The following is a 24,619-nucleotide window of genomic DNA, read 5'->3' as shown; positions in this document are numbered from 1 at the left end:
AACAAGGACATTTTCCATTGAAACAAAGTTTAAATTTACTTCTTTTCCTCCTCTGCAATTATGTGCTCCATATAATCAGGAGGACAGGCCATAGAGCACAATCCTGCATAAGTAGAATGACTGGGTAGGCTATCTAACAGTTGAAATGATAAAGTCAAAATGAAGCACTTCAACCTTATCGAAATGCTTCATTTCAATAATGTTGAAACAAAATGTTCTGAAGGGATATCTTGAAATGCGACTTTCCTGTGGAATTGAAATTCCAGGTTTTGAGCTGCTCTAGTGGCAGCATTGCAAAGTCTAAGCCAATCCCTGACCAGGGCCAGCTCTGGCTTTTTTGCCGCCCCAAGCAAAAAATAATTAAAAAAAAAATGTGCGGGGCGGCCGGAACGGCGAAGCAAAAAAACAAAACAAAAAAACATGCGGGGCGGCCGGAGTGGCGAAGCAAATAAAAAAAAGTGCAGGGTGGCCGGAACTAGCGGGATTCCCTGCGCTGCAGACATGCCCTGGGCAGCGGAGTGCGCGCCCCAGCTAGCGGAGGGGAGGGGGAGAGAGAGGACGGTGGCCAGGGCTTCCTTCAGCCGGGGCGCTCGCCACTCGGCCCCTCCCGCTGCGCCGCATCCTTCCTTCCCTCGGCGAGGAGGGAAGGGCACGGACTGCCCTGCCGGGCTTGTTACAGATCTGGCACTGACTGAGGCAGACAGAGCGCGCAGCCCGCTCCCAGCAGGGCACTCCCCTCCTCTGTGCCGCTGCCCCCTACAGGACGGTCGGTGTGGTGAACCAAAAATGCCACCCCTTAGAATCTCCCGCCCCAAGCACGAGCTTGCTCGGCTGGTGCTTGGAGCCGGCCCTGACTGGGACAGGTGATATTGGTCAATGGCATTTGTCCTGCCTAGGAGGACAGGATGCCCCATCTAAAGGGCTGCTTCATGGGATTTCATGTGTGACCCTCTTTGTTAATTGGCCGAAGTCTGAAGTAGCATGCTAGAAGGACAGAGGAAACACAGAAATTTGTATTAATCATGTCTAAGTAAAACAAGAATTGATTATAACACTTGCAAAAGCAAAAATGGGGCTTCTGATGGATACTTCCTTTGGGTTTATTTGAGGTTCACTCTCAACTCTTGCCTTATTTTGTTTATTTATCCAGACTGTAAACTCCCTGTGGTTAGGGAACTAGCACTTCTATTTGTTTGGGTGCCTATGACACTTTATGAATAAGAAGCCGTAACATCCATTATTAAGTGGCTGGTTTTTGACAACCCACATAGGGATGTCAGTCAGTTCTGGTGCTTGGAGGAAGGTGTCCAGTTGTCCTCTTTTCTGTTTTCCTCCATTGTCAAACAGCTAGAGAGACTTTGTCCTTTCATGTAGAAACCTGACCCTCTGGACTTGCCTAGTATTTGCGGGTGCAGATCCTGATCAGGGTTTGGATCTGTGGCTGGGCTCTACACCTGCAAAGTGAAGGACTTAAGGTATGGCCTGTATATTGCCTGTATATTTATATTGCAAGAGAGAAAGCAAACTCTTTACACACAAATATGAGTGAAAATTAAAACACCAGGAAGGTCAGCTGAGCACACCATCAAGATGATATTGGCCTAGTCTCTCAGGCAGCTTTTGAGCTGCCAAAGGCAGCCAGTGGTGGTCTCACCCAAAAGACATGAGACGATGCCAGCTGGGAAGCCACTCACTAACCCACAGGCAGCTTCTAAAAACAAACTGGAGTTTCAGAATTTGAGAGTCATGTCCAGGAGCAGTTGCCAGGCACACCCTGGCACCAGGGACTTCCCATCATTCATTTCAGTGAAAATACTGTCCATGGAGAGTGGGTCCATAAATCCCAGTGTGGAAGGATTTCCTTTTTGTATGGGGAGAACAGCAATGAATTTAAGCCTATATATTATGTTTCGTTGTTGAAACCTAGCTGGCATAACATTAATCCAGCAAGTCAAACTTTGTTTTTAGCATTTTTTTGCTTAATATGTTAGTTTAATTCTTTGGTTGCAGCCAAGATATTATAACCAGGTCTCAGATACAGATTTAATTCAGAGTTAATTGGGGCTGATCAAAGCTTGTGTGCAGTCCTCAACTCCTAGTACTGTGGATGAAAGTACAGAGGTCTGAGTTAAGGATGCAGTGTCTCTCTTCTGGTTGGTTTGCATTACATTTTATTTCACTATAACTTTTTGTCTATAAATACCCTTCCTTTAGGGAATTGTTTTAATCATGAATAAATAACCATCATGAAATCCTTCCTGGGAACTTTTGAAAATATATTTAAGAGAATACACCATAAAATGTATCTTTCATTTTAGGGCTATCATTACACACTTGTGTGAGAAGTTCTACTGTGTTACAACCACACATTATTATTTATCGTGTGTGACAGTAGCAGCTATTGGCCCAAACGTTGACTGGAGTCCCACTGTGATAGGCTTTGTACCTACATATAATAAGAGTCAGTTCCTGCCTTGAAGAGCCTAAATGGACAAGACAGGCAGGAAATATCATCCTCATTTTACAGATAGGTAACTGAGGCACAGAGAGATTGAGGTCCATATTTTTAAAGGTATTTAGGCTTGCCCTAGGTCTCACAGAAAGTCTGGGGCAGAGCTAGGAATTGAATGCAAGCCTCCTAAGTTCCAGTCCAGTGCTTTAACCAGAGATGATCATACCTCTCGGTTACTGACTGTTTGTCTTCACTTACCGGAGGGTCTGGCGGCAGGCAATCGATGTTCTGGGATCGATCCCGGAAGTGCTCGCAGTCGGCGCCGGTACTCCAGCTCGCCGAGAGGAGTACGCGGCATCAACGGGGGAGCCTTCCTGCCGCGTCTGGACCGCGGTAAGTTCGGACTAAGGTACTTCGAATTCAGCTACGTTATTAACGTAGCTGAATTTGCGTACCTTAGTCCGAAGTGGGGACTTATACCTTGAGCTGGATTGCACTATAAAGGCACAGGGTGTAATGCAGCTGCATTGCCACAGAGGAACCTCTGGAGGCACTATTCCTCCCAGCACTTAGGGGGAATGCACCCATTGCATTACCCCCTTTGGAGCACGTAGACTCTGCTTCCCACCATGGCCCTCCAACCCCACAAATAGTCTGGCCCCAGAACTTTGCATCATTTAGGAGTATATCTACTCCAGGTGCTCCCAGAATAAGGATCTCCTGGACTGAGGAGAGCACAGGAACATCTGTTTTTCCTTGGCCCTGTGTGGAGGTTGTACCTGGTGTGGAGGGTGTATCTGGCGTGGGAAGGCTCCTCTCTGCACTCTTCCACCTTGCTCATGCCAGGGCTGCCCACAATCTGGCTTCTTCAAGTTCTTATGAGCTAGTCTGTAAAAGCTAGATTCTTCCACCCTTACCTTAGGTAGAACCTTACTCCATGAGTAGCTCCACTGAGTCCAATATGTCTACTCATGGAGTAATCTATTACTCACCATGAATAAGAGTTACAGAATCTGGCCCTCAGTTAAGGCTTGTCTATGCAGTAAGTTACTGTGTGGTAGGCCAGGGTGTGAATTTACAGTGCAGCAGCTTGCCACACAGTAACGTCTCAGGTGAACACTGCTGCAGCGCGGTTAAAGTCCTGAGTGTGGCTTAGCTGCTACTTTTTGAAAGCATAACCAGTAATTAGCTCTCTGGGACTTTTACTACACTGTAGAAGTGTCCACGTGGGATGTTATTGTGCAGCAAGCTCACATGACTGTAAATCAGTCTTGCTGCACACTAACATGCCATGTTAGTGTTGGACATGGGTCCAGGCAGGGTTCTGGATCTAACCTGCCACTGAATTTTGTGATTGAAGCTTAAATCTGTGGTGGGAATATTCAGATCTGGATTTACCCCTCTCTGATGCCTCCATAATATGAATTTATATTTTGTTTTAATCAGTTTTTAACCTTTTGCCATGAAACACTGTTTTGATGTCACAGATTCACTGTTGCTAAGATGCTTAAAGTCTGTGCAAAAGCATTACGATATCTCGCCAACCATCCCCAAATATTCAAAAGTCTGGCTACACCAATGTGTGTAATTTACTGACATTTTGACTTGAACATGATGATTTTGACAAACAATATTTTCAAATGTGGGGTTCTGAAGTTAGGTAGCTACATAAACAGACTGACTGGGAAGTGATGAGCATCCACAGCTCCCATTGACTTTAGCAGTAGGCTAGTCTGAATAAGTCCCCTTTCGCATTGCTAGAATGTGTCTGACTGCACAGACACACTTACTCTGGCTTCACACTCTTTTCCTTAGTTGTGTATGTATGTGAATTATCTGACAGCCTTTCAGAACAAAGGCCTCTATGTCTCCACAGAGCAGGTGCAGGTTTGGCAGGTTTAGCACCTGTACCAAAACACCTGCCACTAAAGGTGAATGCCTATTCTCTTTGCAGTCTCTCTGCTGAGATTGCCAAGTGGAGCAGTGACTTTTGTAACTGCAGGACCCTGTCCAATTGAGACTAGATAAATACCACCAAACACATTAGAAATAGGCCACTGCACAGCCACCAGATCATAGTACCACTTCCATTTAGTGATGATGCAGGTTGGCTTTAAATCAGCCCTCTAGACGAGAAAGGCGGTAGAGTCCATTTCCATTGCTTTGAGCCATCTGGTACCCCTGGATCAGCTTTACTTCTTTGCAAAAGAATATTCTCTTATGGTCATGGTAAAATATTCTATCAAAAGGTCAACATTTCCCTTGTTCTATTATTACTTGATCAAATTCCTAAGGGTTATCAATACTTGGGGGAAAATTCCCATTGGGCTTCAAGTAGACTTGTGCAGGCATAAAGTCTGTAAGATTTGGCTGCTGCAGTCAAGTAGCTAAATCCTGATGCTTCCCTTTGAAAATGTACCCCCAGGTCTTTCACAGTGTCTTGATGGATATGCCAAATGTTCCCTGTTCCTACTGTGGGAACAAAAAATGGTGTTCTTCTGGTGTTTGCAGCAGATAAGTCTGGACTATTATACTGTATGTATCACATGCTGTGTTGGTGTCTTAAAATCCTCCAGAACGAAGTGAACCGATGACTTAATTAACTTCCACTTAAGTAGTTACCTGCTCCAAGGCCATTCAGGAGGCATTAAGCTATTTGAGGGTGACAAATGAACATACATGAGGAACCACACGCCACCCAGTGGGAGACCTGACAACAAACATAAGTTATTTCACTAGTGGTGCCAAAGTGGGCATTTAATCGGAAAACTTAAATATATACCACTGTTTTAGGAGAAGTGGAAACAGTATGGGCTTTGTTTGAACTAATTGATTGTATGTAGTTCATAATGTATATTTCCATAGGAAAGTTTAAGTTTAGTGTCATTGTTCATCCATCATGCTTTTTTATGTACTAACCTAAGCGGTATAAAAGGATAAACATTTGTATATACCTTTGAAACTGGTCTGGTTATATTAAAAAAAAGCCTTTACACCCCCTTCCCCAACAACAACCACAAATTGAATCAGGATTAACTTTGGAGCTGTAGAATATATTTATAATTGCTCTGCAGTTGTTGATATTGAAGTATAGATTCAATCTCAAAAGTTGTTGGCTTTATTCAATTTTATTTTAATTTATATAGTGATAGTTAGTGGCGTCCTTTAATTATGCACAGAACCAAAGTTTCCTAAGTGAAAACTTACGATCAAAGGGCATGAACAATGGCTTTAAAGCATCTCCCCTTACACAAGCAACTCTTAGCCTCTCTGCTGTCCTTTGGTATAAATTAAGCACCTTAGGATAAACGTTGAATAAAACATGAAGCACAGAAGGTTTAGATTTCACAGAAGATGAATAGTTGGATTGCAGATGGGAAAAGGAGCATGGGAAAATATAAACCATTCACTTAAAAAAAATTAAACAATGCAAATGATCAGATTTGATTTTTCTAATAACTTCCCCCCATTTTCCTGTTCCTTTCTACAAAACTGCTTAGGTTGGTGCTATGGCTGTGTTATTCTATATAAATTTTTGGGCTTCACGTTTAACCAAGCTGAGAAGCCTACAGCAGTGCAGTCATTCCACTGATTTCAGTGGGCATTGGTTTTAGGGCCTGGTCCAGTCACTAGTTGATATGAACAATGCAAACATGTACATCCAATTGCAAATGGAAAAGGTGTATCCCATCTGTGCCTCATGAAGGACTAACTTAAAGGCCAGTTGCTTCCAACATATATGAGTCAAATTCATCCCTATGTAATCTCCATTGCCTTCAGTGGTTTTACACATGATTAATTGGATCCAGTTACAATATCTGATCATGTTATTGGTACTGCAACCCATGGAAAAGGGTTAAAAGATTGGGCGCAAAGTCTATACAATTTGGAGAACGTATTTATACTTAGAATTGGCTTCTGTATGTTGAGTGAATAAAGACACAGGATAAAAGCTGAGTATTTATTTTGAAGAAAATGTTATGCTTTTATGCAGTGTGTCAATATGCCACAGAAAAATAGCTCGTTTAAATTAATTAATACTTTGGGAAATCATAAAATGAAGATGTTTTGCTGGTATTTTTCTTTAGTAATTTTCTATCTGGCGTTTTTATTTGAATGTGTGTCAAAAGGTTTTGGATCATAATGCCTGAAAATATGTATTTGTGTTCAAGCATGAGCACTCCTAAATGCATTACAGGAAGGAAAGTGGCATTTCTCAAACTGGGATGTCTCCATATGGTCTACTCTCTAAGTGGACACAGCTATTGCTAAATTGTCTGGTTTCCTGAAAAGTTAGGGTCCCAAGCTTTGATCCACAACCCACTGGAGTAAATGAGAGTCCTGCCATTGTTTTTAATGAACTTTGGATTGACTTCAGTGGTCTTTGTGGTAAGCTCCAGCAGAACGTAAAACCTGCTAAGTGTGTGTGTGCATGACATGTGTGTAGAGTATCTGTATAAAAGAAAGATAATGATACAACAAAATAAGATATCACAACATTGCAAGGGAAATAAGGAAATATATTTTCAGGCTAGGCTTTTTGTTCCCCACCCCCCACATTAATTCATGGATGTAACACATTGGTGGGAAGACATTATAGAAGCTAATAGATTCCAGCCAACGAGATTGTTTTATGAACACTCTGAAAATCCTCATCAGTCAAACAGCTCTAGCAAACAAAGACATTTATAAGATATTGTATTACACACACAGAATAAAAAGAGTGATGAACAATTAAATCTTCAGGAGAATAAAGAAATAGATTCTTAGTAGTTCAGTTGTAATTATGGTCCAGTAACTCCTCATTTAACATTGTAGTTACGTTCCTGAAAAAATGCGACTTTAAGCGAAACAATGTTAAGCGAATCCAATTTCCCCGTAAGAATTAATGTAAATGAGGGGGTTAGGTTCCAGGGAATTTTTTTTCACCAGACAAAAGACTATATATATATATATACATATACACATACACACACGCAGTATAAGTTTTAAACAAACAATTTAATACTGGTACACAGTGATGATGATTGTGAAGCTTGGTTGAGGTGGAGGAGTCAGAGGGTGGGATATTTCCAGAGAATGCCTTACTGCTAAATGATGAAGTAGCAATTGGCTGGGCCCTCAAGGGTTAACTCTCACACTCTACTGTATAAGGCAGCAGGAAAGGAGGGAGGGCAGACAGAGACAGAGACACACACCTTGTGTGTGTGTGTGTGTGAGAGAGAGAGAGAGAGAGATGCGCATTTCCCCTTTAAGTATGAAGAGTGGGGTCAGAAATACACTGCCTTGTTAATTAGATCAGCAAGCTGAGACCACACCACAGCTGCAGCTGCTGCTGCCTGGAAGCTCCCTCTGTCGTGTGTCCCCCCTGCTCTATGGAAGATGGGGTAAGCAGGTTGCAGGAGCAGGAGGGAGGGGGACACCCTGACATTAGCCCTCCTCTTCCTCCCCTCCCCCCCCCCATGCAGCAAGCAGGATTCTCAGGGAGCAGCTCCAAGGCAGAGGTCAGGAGCAGCACATGGCAGTGGGGGGAGGGACAGCTGCAATTGCTAGCCTGCTAGGCAGCTGCTGCACAGGGAACTTAGGGGAGTGGGGAGCTGATAGGGGGAGCTAATAGGGGGGTTGTCGGTCTACCCTGGTTCCAACCACCCACCAGCTAGCTCCACCGGGCTGCTCTTCCTGCAAGCAGTGGACAAAGCAGGTGGCTGCCAAACGACTTTAGAAGGGAGCATTGCACAACTTTAAACGAGCATGTTCCCTAATTGATCAGAAACGTAACAACGTTAAGTGGGACGACTTTAAGTGAGGAGTTACTGTACCATTTCAAAAATAAAGGGAGTTCACAAATCATGCTTATTAAGAGTTCAGTCGTACTACTTAGGCGCAGCACTGCATTAGTGCTGAAGAGCTTGGCGAAATGGGATGCATTCTTTCTCCAAGGATCCTCTCACACCTCCTTGGTTCATAGAGGGTGCATCTGCACTGCGACACCACTGCATGGGGTTCAGCATACGTCCTGTAACATGACTGATGAGTGGGTGGGGAGGAAGTGTTCTGAGCCATGGCTCCACCTACTCTGCCTCATCCTGCCCCCCTTTCGCATGCCATGTGCCCTCTTGGGAGAAGTGAGGAAGTAATTCTGCTTGGCCATGCAAATGGCTTAGGCTCTTGACTCTGTGCCCATCCACTGTGGACATGCATAAGGACAATACAGAATCCGGCATTATAGTATTGCAATTAGTTGTTCTATTGTTTAGTGCTTTCTATAGCTCCTTTTAAAACCACACTAGGCACAGCATTAAAAACACTTTGTAGGAAACAATTCCGTGCTGCCTCTGCCTATGTCTATTGACTTGCTATGTCTTTTGTGGCTCTAACATCAATTATTCTAGTAATTACATCATTACAATGATCTTCTGAGTCCTCACTGGCATAGGCGGCCCTTTATAGAGGAATAAAGGAATCTCCCTTTACTTCTGTAGCAGGCCTCTCATAAAATGTTCAGCATTTTGCAGAGGCAGCAGTCTTAATACCCATTGCACAAATCATAATCATTCCACTGTTACCTGGAACTCTCCCCATCTGTTGTATCCGTTTATTGTCTCTTGTCATATACTTAGACTGTATGATCTTTGGGTACCTCTACACAGCCCATGGCAGTGAGTCTCCCAGCCCAGGTTGACAGATTCAGGCTCCTAGGTCTACAGTGCTAAAAATAGCTGTGTAGACATTGTAGCTTGGGCCTTGGCACCTAGGGTGAGGGGTGGGCTTCAGAGCTTGAGCTCCAGCCAGAGCTGCAACTTCAAAGTGCCACGTACACAGCTATTTTGAAAGTGGTAGTGTGAACCTGAGTCTCTCGAACCGGGCTGGGAGACTTGGTGCCCTGTTGACCCATGCTGGGGTTGTCTTTTCATTATGTGTATGTTCAGCACCTAGCAAAGGGTTGATACTTAATTGGGCCCTCTAGGAGGTATATCAATCCAAATAAATAATAACTTTTTTACAAGTGATGGATAACACAGTTGTGTTGCATTGAGTTATTACATATTGCCAGTGTACTCACATTGCAGTTACAAAGTACCATGTGGTATTTCCAGTAAGATTAGGCCCTGCCATATACTGGCTAGGGAAACCATGTGATTGAAAGGTTTGGTGGAAAGCTGCTAAGGTGACTTCACAGGCTGAAGTAGTCATCCATAATCTCCTTTTAATACTGGTTCAACCTCGTGGACTTCAAAGAAGTAGGAGACAACAAGAGGAGAATTTGACTGAGTGTTATCATTGTAATCTTTCTTTCCTTTTTTTCTTTCATAATTAGTTCAGGCTCTTCATCAGCTCATGTTATCCACATATCATTTATACATCCATTGTTTATTATCCTCATAATTTATTCTTGCTTTGCAGGCATTTGACATTTTTACATCATTGCAGAGGAGGAAATTATAGAGCAAATTAACTAATTATATTTTTATCTTCTTCATCTTAGCCAAAGCAAAGAGGAAATGTGACTCCAAGCCCAGTTCGATCAAAGAGATCCTTGGTTTCAGTAGTATCTGGAGTACAAGTTGAAAATATGTTACAGCTGTGCAGATCTCTTTGCAGTCATTTTGGATAGCTGGCTATCTGCCCCACTTGACAGTTTGTGAACATGGAGAATAATTTAGCATTCATGCTGCTGCTGTTCTGGCACAATTAATGTGAATGACATGCCCACCACTTTCCAAAAGGATATTAAAAAAAAGAGTCATGACTACATTTTTGGTCACGTCATTTTCCATTGTCCCATAATAACACACAATGTAATGTCAAACATTAAGGCATAGAGGATATTTTGTGTGCTGGCCTATAAGTGACTAGGACATCTTACTTAGTAAATGTCTGCTACCAATTTAGAGAGTTGTTTCTAATTTTGGAAGTTTCCTGGAGAGTTTTGTCAACTGGATGTCCATGAATGCCATGCATGTTCCTGGACTCCGTCGTAAATTCAGAGACTTCCAGGCTACAGTATAATCAATCAGCCATTTGCAATACCTTCCAGCATAGCTCAGGTGTATGTGTCTGAGCTTAGTTCATCCATATTTCAAAAGGCTGCTTAAGTGGGTGCAATAGATTTTCTTTGCCGTCGTAACTTTTTAAATATTTTTTGTTCCTGAAAAGTTTAATGGTTGTGAAAGGTGGGAGATTAGAAGCTATCGAGTCACAGAATAAATTTGGGAGCAACAGTGCTGCTTAGTCCTCACCTGGATTGTGGTCCTGAACCAATCTAAAGGTATGCATGCACCGTGAAGTTACATCTCTAGAGATAGCCAAGCCTGAGTGAGAGCAGCCACCCTGTGGAATAACACCCACGTTATTGTGGTGTTGCACTCATTCTTGTGTGGCACTAAGACTTCTGGGGGACTCCTCTGGTGCTTTACACTGCAGTAAACTGAGTTGCTTTATGAATTCTCTCTCAGTGACTTGTGGAAAAACTTGTCTGTCCTTTTTGGGCACACAGAGGGAATTGTGGGAAGGCACTGGCAGACTAGCAGCCCTCCAGAGTTAATGGCCTGCATCCAGACTACAGAGTGGTCGTGTAAGAAGCTGACCAGTTGTGCTCACTCAAGCTTAGTCTCTTGGGCCAATCCGTTCGAGTTAAAAGCACTACAACACTTGAGTTATGATTTCTCTGTGTGGTCGGGACGCAAGTTAGGGGCAACAGTTAAATTATCATGTGTATTAACTTTTCAGCGAAGACAGGTCCTCAGGGTTGAGAATGTAATTAATGTTAACTGGCGGCGGTGGTGTTCATGATCTGTACACCTGTACTCTGAAAACTAGGGGCTTGTCTGCACAGTGGGGTAATGTGCTTTACTGGAGGGAGGGGAGTTCTAAAGTGCACTGTCATGTTGTGCATTAATTAACTGGTGCGCTTTAATGTAGTGCTGTTTGAAACAGTGCTGTATTAAAGTGCACTAGGGAACCGTTCGTGCACACCAGCAAGGTCCACATGGACCAATTAATGTGCAACTCGTCAGTGCGCTTTATAAATCCCACCTCTGTAGAGCGTGTTATCCCACCATGTAGACAAGCCATTCGTCTGCCAACATAACTAAAGAACAGCATGATTTTCTCAAACCTTTGGCTTGGCACCATGGATCTAGTTACAAATATGCATGCAGGGCGTGATGTGGTTGGCTTAGTGTGGGCTAGGAATACAGAGGAGTTCCTCCCAGCTTGTGCAACCCAGGGGCTGCTCTTCTTATAGGCAGACTAGGCAGCTACTGGGTGGCAGATTTCTGGGACAGCAGACTTGCTCCAGTACCCTCCAGCAGCGGCAGGAAGGGAGCAGGTGGTGACAAGCTGGGGTTCTGAGCAGCAGAAAGCAACCCTCAGCCGGGCTGTGGGGAAACTGCTCCTTCTCTCTCCCCAGCCACTCCCTGCCCCTGGCACAGGTAAGGTTGTGGCCATTGCTTGGCCACAGGGCTGCTTCTAGTGGCACTGTGAGTGCTGCTGGGGCTTCAGCCAACAGCACGGAGACCTGCCTGCCTCCATGTTGCCACCCAGCTGCCATCTGCCTTTCTGCACGCAGGCCCTGCTGTCCAGGCAGCCCCCAGCCACTGCTCTGGAGTCATACTGCAGCCCCCATTTCAACTCCACCATGTCCAGGCTCTGGAGGTGCTGCCACTGCACAGCCCACGAGCCCAAGGATGATGAGCTTCTCCGGAAAGGTAGAGGGATGGGGGTGGGCTACGGGGGTGTAGGGTTTGCTGGGATCTGGCAGGGGTGCAGGCTGGGGGGTGCAAAGTGTCGGGGGCTAGGCAGGGGACTGGAAGTGCAGGGGCCAACGTGTGGGGGCAGAGGCTGAGGTGTGGAGACCCCTTCTCTTTCCAGTGGGAAGGAGCCTGCCACCCTTTATGCGAGAGAATCCGCGTCCCCAGTATGAGTGACTTTGTGAAAGGTAGGGGGTCTGTGATGCCCATTAACTGGGGCCTTACAGGGCAAGGAACTGCCCCCTGCTATTGCCTAGTTCCCATTATGGTTCAGTTGAGCAGCTCTATGAGGAAGGAGCCACTGTTTTCCAGAACTGCTAAGCTGGGCTTCGCTCCCATCTTGAGCCCTGGGCAGCTGGGGCCAACTCACCCAGAATGAGCCACTGGGAAGGTTGGCCCAGGCTGGGGGTATCACCCATCCAGGGAGCGAGTTATGGCCACTTGCAGGGCTGAGGGCAGAGGCTGGGGGACTTTCATCCTGACCTACCCTGGCTGAACCCATCAGGTGTCAGACTGTTCCCATCCCTTGGGGTCTGTCCCTAGGGCTCATCAGCCTCTGACCCAGCTGCCCAAAATTTAGGGAGGGGGGGGGCTGTGGTAGCAGTTGGGGAGATGCTGAGTGTCTGCTATCAACTTCTAAAGGAGTAGGAGCAGGGCAGCACATTGAAGTTTTACCTAGGGTGACAGATTGCTTCTGTGTGCACCACAATAAGTGGTAGTCACACAGTCCCAGTTCTTGTGTACCAGAGTGCAAAGCGGGGGTGGGATTGCAACAGTACCAGTGTCCCTAGACTCCTGGAAGGGGCTGTGCCAGGTTTCAGACCACATTTGTCACAGGAGGCGTTCACACTGCACCCTTTCAAAGGGTGCAGCAGTAGTTATTCTGGCATGCGCTCTCTCAGCACCATGAAGCAACCGGGATGCCTCTAGGGCCTGCCACTGGTGCAGATCCCTCAAAACCACCTACCAGATTAAAAAACAAGCTAGAGCCCGTGCTGAGAAACAAACAGACACAGGCTGATGGCAAAACATGGCCTCAAAGGGCAGGCAGCACTTCAGCTTGATTCAATACAAAAACCATGAATTTATGACAAATGAAGTATATATTTTATTCCTTCTTCTGATGCTATGTTGGAAAATGCCTTTGATAGCAATCTGGGTAAACAAGCTGCCTGCTGTAAGCTCCTGTGGTTAAAAACATAGCTGGAACTGGGAGATGTTTTTAGCTTTTGGCTCCAAACTTTTTTTTTTTTTTTTATGGTAAAACTGGAAATTTTCAGGTCGTCTAAGGTGACCTGAAAAACAGAAGAAATTCTGTTTCCTCTGGGTGAGTGGAGGATGGCACAAACAGCTGGCGCAGTGAAGGAAGCTGCATTCCTCATGCTTCTTTAAGTCTCTGATCCTGCTTGCTGCTCTGAACTGCAAAGAAAAACCGGTGGCGCCAAGTTTCAGAGCCTGGGTCAATGGACTGGGGTTCACGGGGCAGGGGCTTGGGCTGTGGGGCTGAAAATGGCAGTGTTCACGTTCCTGATTGGGCTGGAGCCTGGGCTCTGAAACTTGGCAAGCAGTGAGGGTCTCAAAGCCCAATCTCCAGCCTGAGCAGGAATGTCTACATGGATATTTTTAGCCCTGCAGCCCGAGCCCAGCCGACTCAAGTCAATGGCCCGGTCTCTGAGACTTGGTGCCATAGGTTTTTCTTTGTAGTGTAGCCATAACCATTGATTTCAGCTTCGCAGGATCAGTGTCTTAGGTATCAGTAATTCTGCCAGGGATTGCATGGGAGGCTTACAGCCCTCAAGTCATATCTTATTCACAAAAACTATCTGTCTAATTTATTTTACCCATCTAATCTACCTGGATCTATTCTGTATTCATAAAGCACCTGTTACCACTATGGTGATGGATGCTAAGACAAGCACCAAGAAAGATGCACACCAGGATACCCTAAGCACTACACAGGTTTAAAAATACAGTGGCAGCTGTCAAGGTTTAGTTCATCTTCCCATTCTAGCCATAGATAGGATCTGAAAAAAAGTGGAAGCCCTATTGCTTGGGATGTTTAAAACTAGACCGAGCGAAACACCAGTGGATGTACAATAAGCCAACACTGTCAGGGTAATGGACTAGAAGCCTGATCCAAGGCTTTCCACTGAAATCAGAAGAATGTGCAAATCCATAAAAGCATACAGTGGATTGTTGTGATTACATCACCTTCCCTCTGTGAAAATCATGTGCTCCCCACTAATAACAATCATTTTGGAATGTTAATTTAGGGCCTGATCCAAAGCCCATTGAAGTCAAAGATTCCCATTGACTTCAATGGGCTTTGGATTAGCCTTTAATGAAACAAATAAAGACAGAACAAGAAGCAATGGTCCCAAGTTGCAGTGAGGGAGGTCTAGGTTGGATATTAGGAAACACTATTTCACTAGGAGGGTGGTGAAGCACTGGAATGGGTTACCTGGGGAGGTGGTGGAATCTCCATCCTTAGAGGTTTTTAAGGTCTGGCTTGACAAAGCCTTGGCTGGGATGATTTAGTTGGTGTTGGTCCTACTTTGAGCAGGGGATTGGACTAGATGACCTCCTGAGGTCTCTTCCAACCCTAATATTCTATGATTCTATGATGAAATAGATTTTAAGTGTAGCATATATTTACAACAATGTCAATCTAGAAAGATAACTATAAGGACCAGACCCTCAGATATGAACATTGGTATTGCTTCCTTGAAGAAAAGGAGCTAAAGCAATTTACCCCAGCTGAGGATCTTGTCCGGGGCACGAGTATAAGATAACATACTGGCAGCACAGAGCTGAACTAAGCAGGAGCTGGGAAAACACAACAAAAATATAGAAGAGACTCAGCCACAGATGGCAGGTTTCAGATCTATTGTACTATATAAGTTCTACCACAGTAGCATTGAACTTCAAAAAGGGGAACTACACAAAACTGAGGAGGCTAGTTAAATAGAAGTTAAAAGGAACAGTCACAAGAGTGAAATGTCTGCAAGCTGCACGTAAACTTTTAAAAACACAATAATAACACAATAATAGTGGCTCAAACTAAATGTATACCAAAAAAATACCACCATGGCTAAACAACAGAGTAAAAGAGGCAGTTAGAGACGGAAAGATATCTTTTAAAAATTTGAAGTCAAATCCTATTGAGCAAAATGGAAGGGAATATAAACTCTGGCAAGTCAAGTGTAAAAGCATAATTAGGCAGGCCATAATAATCTGAAGAGGAACTAGCAAAAGACATAACAATTTTTTTAAGGTACATCAGAAGCAGGAAGCCTGCCAAACAATCAGTGGAGCCACTGGACGATTGAGGTGCTAAAGGAGCACCCAAGGAAGACAAGTCCATTAGCAGTGAAGCTAATGAATTCTTTGCATTGGTCTTCACTGTGGAGAATGTGGGGGATCCCCACACCTGAGCCATTCTTTTTAGGTGACAAATCTGAGGAACTGTTCCAGATTGAGGTGTATTTAGAGGAGGTTTTCGAACAAATTGATAAATTAAACAGTAATAAGTCACCAGGACCAGATGGTTTTCACCCAAGAGTTCTGAAGGAACTGAAATATGAAACTGCAGCGCTAATAACTGTGGTATTTAACCCATCACTTAAATCAGCTTCTGTACCAGATGACTGGAAGGTAGCTAATATAATGCCGATTTTTAAAAAAGGCTCCAAAGTGGAGTGCCAGTCAAAAAAACTAACTGTGTTAGGAACCATTAGGAAGGGGATAGGTTATAAGACAGAAAATATAATGCCACTATATAAATCCATGGTATGGCCAAACTTTGAATACTGCATGTAGTTCTGGCTGCCCCATCTAAAAAGGATATATTAAAATTGGAAAAGGTACTGAGAAGGGCAACAAAAATGATGAAGGGTATGGAACAGCTTCCATATGGGAAGAGATTAAAAAAACTGGGAGTGTTCAGCTTAGAAAAGAGACAACTAAGCAGGGATATGATAGAGGTCTATAAAATCATGGGGTCATCTGACGAAATCAATAGGCAGCAGGTTTAAAACAAACATAAGGAAGCACTTCTTCACACAACACACAGTCAATCTATGGAATCCGTTGCCAGAGGATGTCGTAAAAGTCAAACGTATAAGTGGGTTCAAAAAAGAATTAGGTAAGTTCATGGAGGATTGGTCCATCAATGGCTACTAGCCAAGATCATCAGGAACATAACCCCGGTTGGGTGTCCCTAAAACTCTGATTGCTGGAAGCTGGGACTGAATGACAGGGGATGGATCACTCGATAAATTGCCCAGTTCTGTTCATTCCCTCTGAAGCATCTGCCACCAGCCACTATCAGAACACACAATACTGGACTAGATGCACCATTGGTCTGACCCAGTATGGCCGTTCTTGTGTTCTTACATTCAGATGCCATTGATTATGTTTCTGCCGGGCAAGCTAAACATACTGATGTTTTTTATTAAAAGTTAATATTGAAAAATGCAATCTATCTGTATCTTTGTACTCGGGTCCAAACAGTTGGATTCAACTGACCTATGCGTCTGTGTGTGCTGGAGGGGACGCTGTGTGCGAACCCAAATTACAAACTGCTGCTTTGGAAGTTTACCTATTTGTTATTCAGCTACTTCCATCAGCTCTTGCTGCGCTGGGTCAGACTGATTCATAGTCGTTCCAGACCTACTTTGCTCCAATATTGTCTGTGTTTTTTCGGCCCCTACACTTCTGAGGCTTTTTACTTTTTTTTTTTTTAAACTGCTCATGAAAGCTGAGGGATTAGTCCTTCTGGAGGTCAGAATGAAATCTCCATCTCTGAAAATTAGAAGTGAAAGGTTTTGTTTTTTTTCTTTTTATCGATGGTCCCATAAAAAGATTTATGTCACCACTTTGGAGTTGTCTGATGATGTCATGTCTTCTTTTAGGACTGCTCAGCTCCTCATTAGGGCCTGATCCTGCTCTTGCTTAAGTCTATTGCATTACTCCCAATGACTTAAATGAAAGCAAGATCAGCCCTCTAGTCTGTCTTTATTCACATCCTCCTAATCAGTCACATCTCCCCTTGCTAGGGTAATGATAAAACTGCAACAAGCAAAAGAATGGGCAGAGTATCCATTTGTATTGCAAAGTTAAACTTTGGGTGAACTTCCTACTCAAATAACCAGGATTATATTACTAGAGATATATTATTAATTATTAGTGTTCATTTGTATTTCAGTAGTGTCTAGAGGCCTCGTCGTTGTGCTGAGTGTTGTCTATATGCCAAGAGACATCCCAGACCCAAAGAGCTTACAGTCCAAATAGACAAGCGAGACAACAGGCAGGAGACAGGAAATATTATCCCCATTTTACAGATGGGAAACTAAGGCAGTGATTCCTGACATTTTCTCTGCTATGGCACACCTTGAGCTTCAGGGGCTCTTCCTCCCACTCCCAGCTGGCAGCTGCTGGAGGGTTGGGGAGGGACAGAGGAGCCTACCCATTGCTTACAAAGGAGGAGAAGGTGGGGGAGGGATGGAGATTGAGCTCTGGTTGATTGCTCAACCCCTGGAGGAGGTGGGTCACTGAGGCAGATGGCCAATCAGAAGGCAGCTTTCCCATCCCACCCCCTTGTTCTTGCATGTAGTTTTTTTTTTTTTTAAATCAGCATACCTGTTTGGGCCTGAGGGCACACCGGTTGGGAAATACTGAACTAAGGCACAGAAAGATTGTGATTTAGCCAAGGTCACACAGGCAGTCTATGACATAGCTAGCAATTAAACGCCTGTCTTCTGGGTACCTTATCTACAAGAGCATCTTTGCTTTCACATTTCGTCTCAGTTTTTAACCCGAGCGGCTATTGGGGTCAGGTTCAGGCAGTGTGGGGATGATCATGTTGTCTATGTTTAGAATCATTTGCAGTCCAACTCTTAACTGTATCGAACATGAACTCATCCTAGCAAAATAGAATCACACTTCCCCAAAGATTTGGTGGTTGCATTCCTTCTCTTGGCTAGACTGTGGATTGTCCTCACACTCCAAACTCATATAAACCTCCTCTGGTAAATATTTCATCTGTGAAATTGAACAACTTGGCTTCTGTTTAATGGTAATTGTTGGTAATAAAGACTAAGAAAGAAACACAACCATTTTTTAAAAAAGCAAATGTATTCCTCATGAAAGATGCAAGGTCACAATTCTTGAAGAATAAAGTCCTCTTGTAAGCCACATAAGAAGAATGGCCCAGCAGAGAGGCTGCCCCACACTGGCATTCCAATATGCTTCCATGTTTTTCTGGATCGACTATGTTTTGGGTATGGAGGATAGTTTAGCCTCTATACACATTCAGTTTTTGGCCTCTCTGCTGAGTCTGCCAACCAGTATGATATGGGGGTGTTTTTTGAAGTACAGACGCTTCTCCACTAAACTTGGCTGATGCCACCAGCACATATAGACCACTTAATGAACTTCAGATGGAAATGACTTTCACTAACCATTTACTTATCATTCATCCAGTGATCTAGAGCTGAAAGGCTCTGTATCTCATTACCAATTCCGTCAGCCATTCTCTTGCCTGAAGCTTGAGCTATTTTCTTATCAGCAGGGAGATATTAACCTGTTCTGTACAACTGCCACTGCTGACATTATTGTTTACATGTAAATAACGTATAGTTTTCCCTTGTTGTCTCGTGTCCTACTAACATGAATCACTCAGATGAAATTACTGCATTCTGCTGACTCCTGAGTGCAGTGAAGTGGTGAGAAACCTGCTGTTCTCCCTAACGCAATTTGCTTGGTTCCTGAAAACAGCTTTTATCAGTACTGTGGTAGTAAAAATTCAGATTCGGAAGTGGATCACAGCCAACTTTTCCACTTGTGCAGAAAGTAAGTATGCCATTAACCATGTCTCTTAAAGTTATTTATCTTGTGAAAGCAAAGGAGTTCAAAGCCCTCCATTTGCTGTCATACAGACTATAGATATCTGCTATCAGGTCTTCCCTGGATAAGCTGGGCACTTGAGAGATAGAAGTAGAGTATACAGTATTGCATGGTGTATGCTCTAAAGTTGTCTGCAAAGTAATAGGTTAGCCAATAAAATATACATTATCTACATTGCTGCAGTATGAAAAACAACATTATGACCAGGGACATTATTATATGTTGAGATTATACTCTTACCTGACTACGGTTTATTCTCTTAGAGACACAGTGTGGTTTAATGGATAATGTGCTTTGACGGGATTCAGTTCCAGGCACTGCCACTGTCATGAATTTCGAAGAGTCACTTCATTTCTCTCTGCCTCTCTTTCCTCATTACCCTTTGCCTATTTAAACTATAAGTTCTCTTCAGAGAAGATGCTCTCTCTTTACTTTGTATGTATAGCGTAATGAGGTCCTGCTGTCAGCAAGGGCCTTGAGGTGCTACTTAAATACTAACAATTATAATAATCTTCAGGAATAGGGTCTTTTTTTCTGACTGATATTGAGGCCAACTAAAATCACCAGATTGTTTTAGTTCTTTTTAAAAAACAAAACAAAACACAAGCCAGCATTCACAAAAGAGACCTAATTGAGAGCCTTAAAAATGAAGGTTAAGTAGATGTGGTAGTGCAGGTACACCATGTTGCTCCATCAGTGCTTCATGGACCTCCTCTCAAAGTGAGCAAGGAATTCAGAGGATTTGGTTCCTCTGCTGAGACTTCGAAGAGAAAGCATTAGTGCCAGTTGTCGTTGCTTTTGTGATATGCACACCTGTCCCTTTGGAAAAGGACCGAAACCACTAATTCATTTTAGATAGCTTGCTGAACAGCCCTCTGATGTTAATAACTTTCAGCAGAGAAGAAAATCTCTGTATCTAGTTACCAAAGCACTGCTGACCAGATTGTTTCAATACATCATTGGTATTCCTACCGAACTACATATACATGAAGACAAAGTCTTCTTAGAAGAGACAAAAGAGCCTGAGAATTTTTTTTCTCAACTATTCAGGTGGGTGGGGGAATAAAGTCCACCTACTTTGTTGTCAACTGGGAAGCAGGGGACCATAAGCACAAACTTTAAAATAGGTTCCCTTTTCACTTGCACCACCACTAATAACCCTTTATATATATGATCTGTTCTGTATAAAGATCAGAGTGTGAGATTTCCAAAGTCACTAGTGATTTTGGATAGTTCCGTTTTTGTGTACACAACTTGAGACACCTTCCATGTCTCTGTCAAGCACTCATCTTCTGAAAATCAGGAACCTTTAAGGTGCCTCAGGCACCCCTAATTACTAGTCATTTAAGTAAATCTTGGCCCAGGATCCACTGTATCAGGTGTGTATTGTAAAGTCCATTGTGGGACAGCTTTCAAGTGTCAGTGGAACCATTTGCATCAAATTGTTAAGTGTGGCTTAGGTTTATTAACTGAACTGGACAAGGAACCCATCTTTATCTGTTTGTCACATTCCAGGCACATCTATGGTACTATGTATGTAATAATGCCACTGTCAGTCTGGCTTTCTTTGTGCATACTGTTGGAAAGGAGGAGGTACAAAGGTGCCTGTGATGGCGTGTACTAACCCCACACTGGTGAGGCAAGGTTTAAGGAGTTGCTCTGGACACAGGAAGCCATAACCCCCTCACTCCTGCTGGGGACTCACCCAGTGGAGGGAAGGTTCAAAAGGGAGCAACTCAGCTCAGTCTGGACTGACCAAGCAGAAGAGCAGTTGAGTGCTACAGCCTTCTATGGACAAGTGTGGAGGCTCCAAAAGGCCAGGATCAGGCCTTACGGTCAAGTTGCCGCAGACTTTTCAGCTGCAGAACCCAAGGACACCGAACCGCCACAGACAGAGGGACACCTTCCGGAGAATGGCCCAAAAGAACTCCAGGGGGGACCCCAAGACAGACCAGTGACACCAACAGAGCATCTGAAGACAAGGTTGGAAGTGGCCCATGGAGCAAGCCTAGGGACACCACCATCTAAGCCTTGCAATTTGAATGATTGTTTCTTTGGGACATACGCTGGTACCTAGTGGAGCAGGGAGGGCCCGGGTTCCCCTACCTCTGGCCACTGACTCTCATCACTGGGAAGCACAGCCATTGAATCCCACCTCTAGGCAAGGCATCCACTGACTCTCACTGCTGAGTGACACAGCCGCAAAATTCCACCGCTAGACAAAGTGGCCACTGACTTTCACACGGAGTGACACGGCCACTGAATCCGGCTACTTGGCATGGTGGCTGCTGACTCTTGCCACTGCACGGCAGACTCTGGAGCAACGCTATTAGGTGATACTGCCAGCCTTGGACTCCAAACCCCCTTTGATTGCACCATAATTCCAGGAAAAATATATTGCAGACATTTATAACTTGTCATCTAATCAGATGGGAAAAAAATCAAAAGGTTAAATGGCTAAAGATGAAATAGCCTACACAGAAAGCTAACAGGGTACTTTTTAGTTTCCAGACTTCAAAATGACAGTAGAGAAAATGTGGCAATTACAGACCCATGTCTAATGCTTTAAAACAACACTATGTAATTGCTTTGATATAAACATTGAAACATATATTCATTGTGCGCAGGGCAATGTGCTCAATCATGTTATTTTTAATGAAAATACTCTTGAAAATGGGTTAGGCAAAGAACATTTGTTATATCTGCTGTGTTAGCAAATCATTCAGTCACTATTTGATATCTAAAGTGCTATTTCCTGCCACTTGTTAGACATAACTTAATCCTTCTCTACATTTCAGTAGAGAGTTCTTAATTTTCATGTGAGCACCTCGATCTTAAGAAGAATGTAACATATTTTTTATAGTCTAGACCTTATTTTCATAATAGGAAAAAACTGGCAGATTTGACCCTTGCCCCTTTAATAGCTGAGCACTATGTTATGTAAAGAAAATGCTGAGTGATCCTTCACTGAACTGATTTTTTAAAAGATTTGTTTCACGATGCTTAAGAATGGGACCATAGGAAAATATAGATCTTTAGGAGATGGCTGTTGCCAGGGCCGGCGCTTCCATTTAGGCGACCTAGGTGGTTGCTTGGGCGCCAGGATTTCGGGGGGCTGCATTTTGCCACCCTCGGCAGTAATTCGGCGGCGGGGGGTCCTTCTGCGCTCCGGGTCCCGCCGCCGAAGTGCCCTGAAGACCGAGAGCGCGGAAGGACCTCCCCCCCACCGCAGAATTGCTGACGACAACCGGGAGCGCGGAAGGACCCCCGCCTAGGGCGTCAAAAACCCTGGCGCCGCTCCTGGCTGTTGCAAATATAAAGTACCAGAAAAGATTAGTGAAATAGGTTTTGTATTTTCAAGCTGTTTCTAGAGGAGATGCTCTGAAAGCCATAAAGATATGCTTCTTTATCTGACTAATCTATTTCACATATATAATAATTTGCAGCCAATAAAGTTAGGATGCATTTCCATGATATGGCATTGTGTGGCAAACAGAAAGGATAATCTTATTCATACAGTGGTGGTTAGTATTTTTATAATCAGCTTTGTCATGTAATATTACTGGAGAGTGTCATGCAATATTCAGTATTAGAAAAAAAATAGTTTTGCAAAAGGAAGATATGCTATACACCAATTTATATCACCAGAGATCCACTGTATGCTACAAGAGAATCATCTTCTAAGCACATGGGGTTTGGTGAGAGGACAGTACAGAGGAGTTTCTTTTTGTAAATAATACATTTTTGAAGCTGGACAATACAGATGAAGCTTTGCAGTCGCACATTCTACCAAGAGGAAAATTAACTTCTTCAGAGTTCTCTTGAGTCAAACAGGAAGTATTCCCATAACAATAGTTCAGATGTTTCACCTGTTGACCTACGTTTTGAGGTGTTCCATAGAAAGCATGACACATAGCCTTAGAAAATAATTTTCTCAGAAACATAAAGACTCACTAAACTGTGAAACTTGTTGAAGTCCTGTTAAAAACCATCCAGAATTTAATGTTGGTTATGGTTATCATATACGTTAGGGGTCTAATCATGGCTTAATGATCTAAAAACCTTCCACAACATGTACAGTAAACTGGGAAAGGTTGGAAATCTTGGTCTCATATTTGACTGCATGAGTGACCAGAATCTCATCTTAGTAGTAGGGTGCCATTTTTCTGAGGTTTGTAGCTGTTTGTCAGGAAGAACAGGTTGGAGCTGTACAGCTTTTGTTAACCTGTTCTCCCTGACTTTTGCCTTTCTCCAAAATGTCTTTCGACAAGGTTCAAAGTGAATTAAGGAAGAACAAATCTAGCCTTCAGTCACTGTGAATTGATTTGGGTAAATTATCTAGAACAAACAATTTATTTGGGGCAGGTAAACCCTGATCCAGCAAAGCATGTGTTTAATTTGGACCATGGGAGTAATCCCAATGAAGTCTGACAATGCTGGTAGAGGGGAAAGACTAAATTACTGAGTTCCAGGGCAGCAGTAAGGGACAAAATTGTCTCTTGAATCAGGGTACGTCTATACTTACTTCCTGGTCCGGATGTAAGCGATCAATCTTCTGGGATCGATTTATCGCGTCTTGTCTAGACGTGATAAATCGATCCCGGAAGTGCTTGCCGTCGACGCCGGTACTCCAGCTCAGCGAGAGGAGTACACGGCATCGACGGGGGAGCCTGCCTGCCGCGTCTGGACCCACGGTAAGTTCGGACTAAGGTACTTCGAATTCAGCTACGTTATTAACGTAGCTGAATTTGCGTACCTTAGTCCGAAGTGGGGGGTTAGTGTGGACCAGGCCTCAGAATGAGGTTTTGTGAGTTCAAATTGGGCAGCCTATGAAGATGCTTCTACCAGGCACCTACAGGGAGAGATGTTATTTTGTTTAGATTCCTATACTGTGTTTATCACTATGATATCTGAATTTTGCTGAACAATGCCTGAGACATTTATTATATTTCTTTGGATTCTGCTCATTGTGACTTTTAACTACTGTAGGGGACTGGGTTGACTAGATTGTGCTATATTTTCTAATCCGGCAATGTCACTGTGACTTACCTAAGCAAGCATTAGGTAGAGAGTGGAAACATTTCTGAAAGGTCAAATCATAAAACCGTAAAATCCAGAGGGAGTTATTTCAAGTGTATCACTCCCATGTATGAAAGTTTAATTGATGTCACTTGGCTGAAATTAATATCTCAGAATTGAAAGTTGATATGACATTATGTAAGATACCGTAGTAAAATGCATTTTTAGGATCAGATTTTAAACCCTCCTTGTGGTATCACAATTGGACATTGTGGAAATGATTATTATGTCACAAACAGAGGATTATGATGTCAGGTGGGGAATAAGTGGCAGAAGCAGATAAATTCTTAAGAAACAACGGAGATCCTGTTTTAATGCACTGTCTTCAGTAAGAAAGAATGAGGGAAGAGAAAGACGAGGAAATATGTGACACAAAAGAACACATGTTTCCAAATAAGATATTTTTCAAAGTTTTCCATAAGGTGACAGC

The 24,619-nt window shown here is 43.5% G+C and overlaps 1 protein-coding gene across 3 annotated transcripts in view; it reads left to right on the top strand.

Annotated features, from left to right (window-relative positions):
- The window catches only part of SEMA3A (semaphorin 3A), a 412,569-nt gene that overhangs the window by 180,321 nt on the left and 207,629 nt on the right, over positions 1-24,619 (top strand). Inside the window, exon 1 of one of the 3 annotated variants that reach the window (XM_054017202.1) lies at positions 12,120-12,162. The exons of the other annotated variants lie outside the window; for them this stretch is intronic. Within the exon in view, the coding sequence (XP_053873177.1) occupies positions 12,142-12,162 (21 nt within the window). The 5' untranslated portion in view covers positions 12,120-12,141. Of the gene's footprint in view, positions 1-12,119; positions 12,163-24,619 lie in introns of those variants that run through there. 3 annotated transcript variants of the gene reach the window in all.

Source organism: Malaclemys terrapin, chromosome 1 (assembly GCF_027887155.1).
Source record: "Malaclemys terrapin pileata isolate rMalTer1 chromosome 1, rMalTer1.hap1, whole genome shotgun sequence".
Classification (NCBI taxonomy): Eukaryota; Metazoa; Chordata; order Testudines; family Emydidae; genus Malaclemys; species Malaclemys terrapin.
Note: the sequence above shows the minus strand (reverse complement) of the source record. Positions and strands in the feature narration are given on the sequence as shown.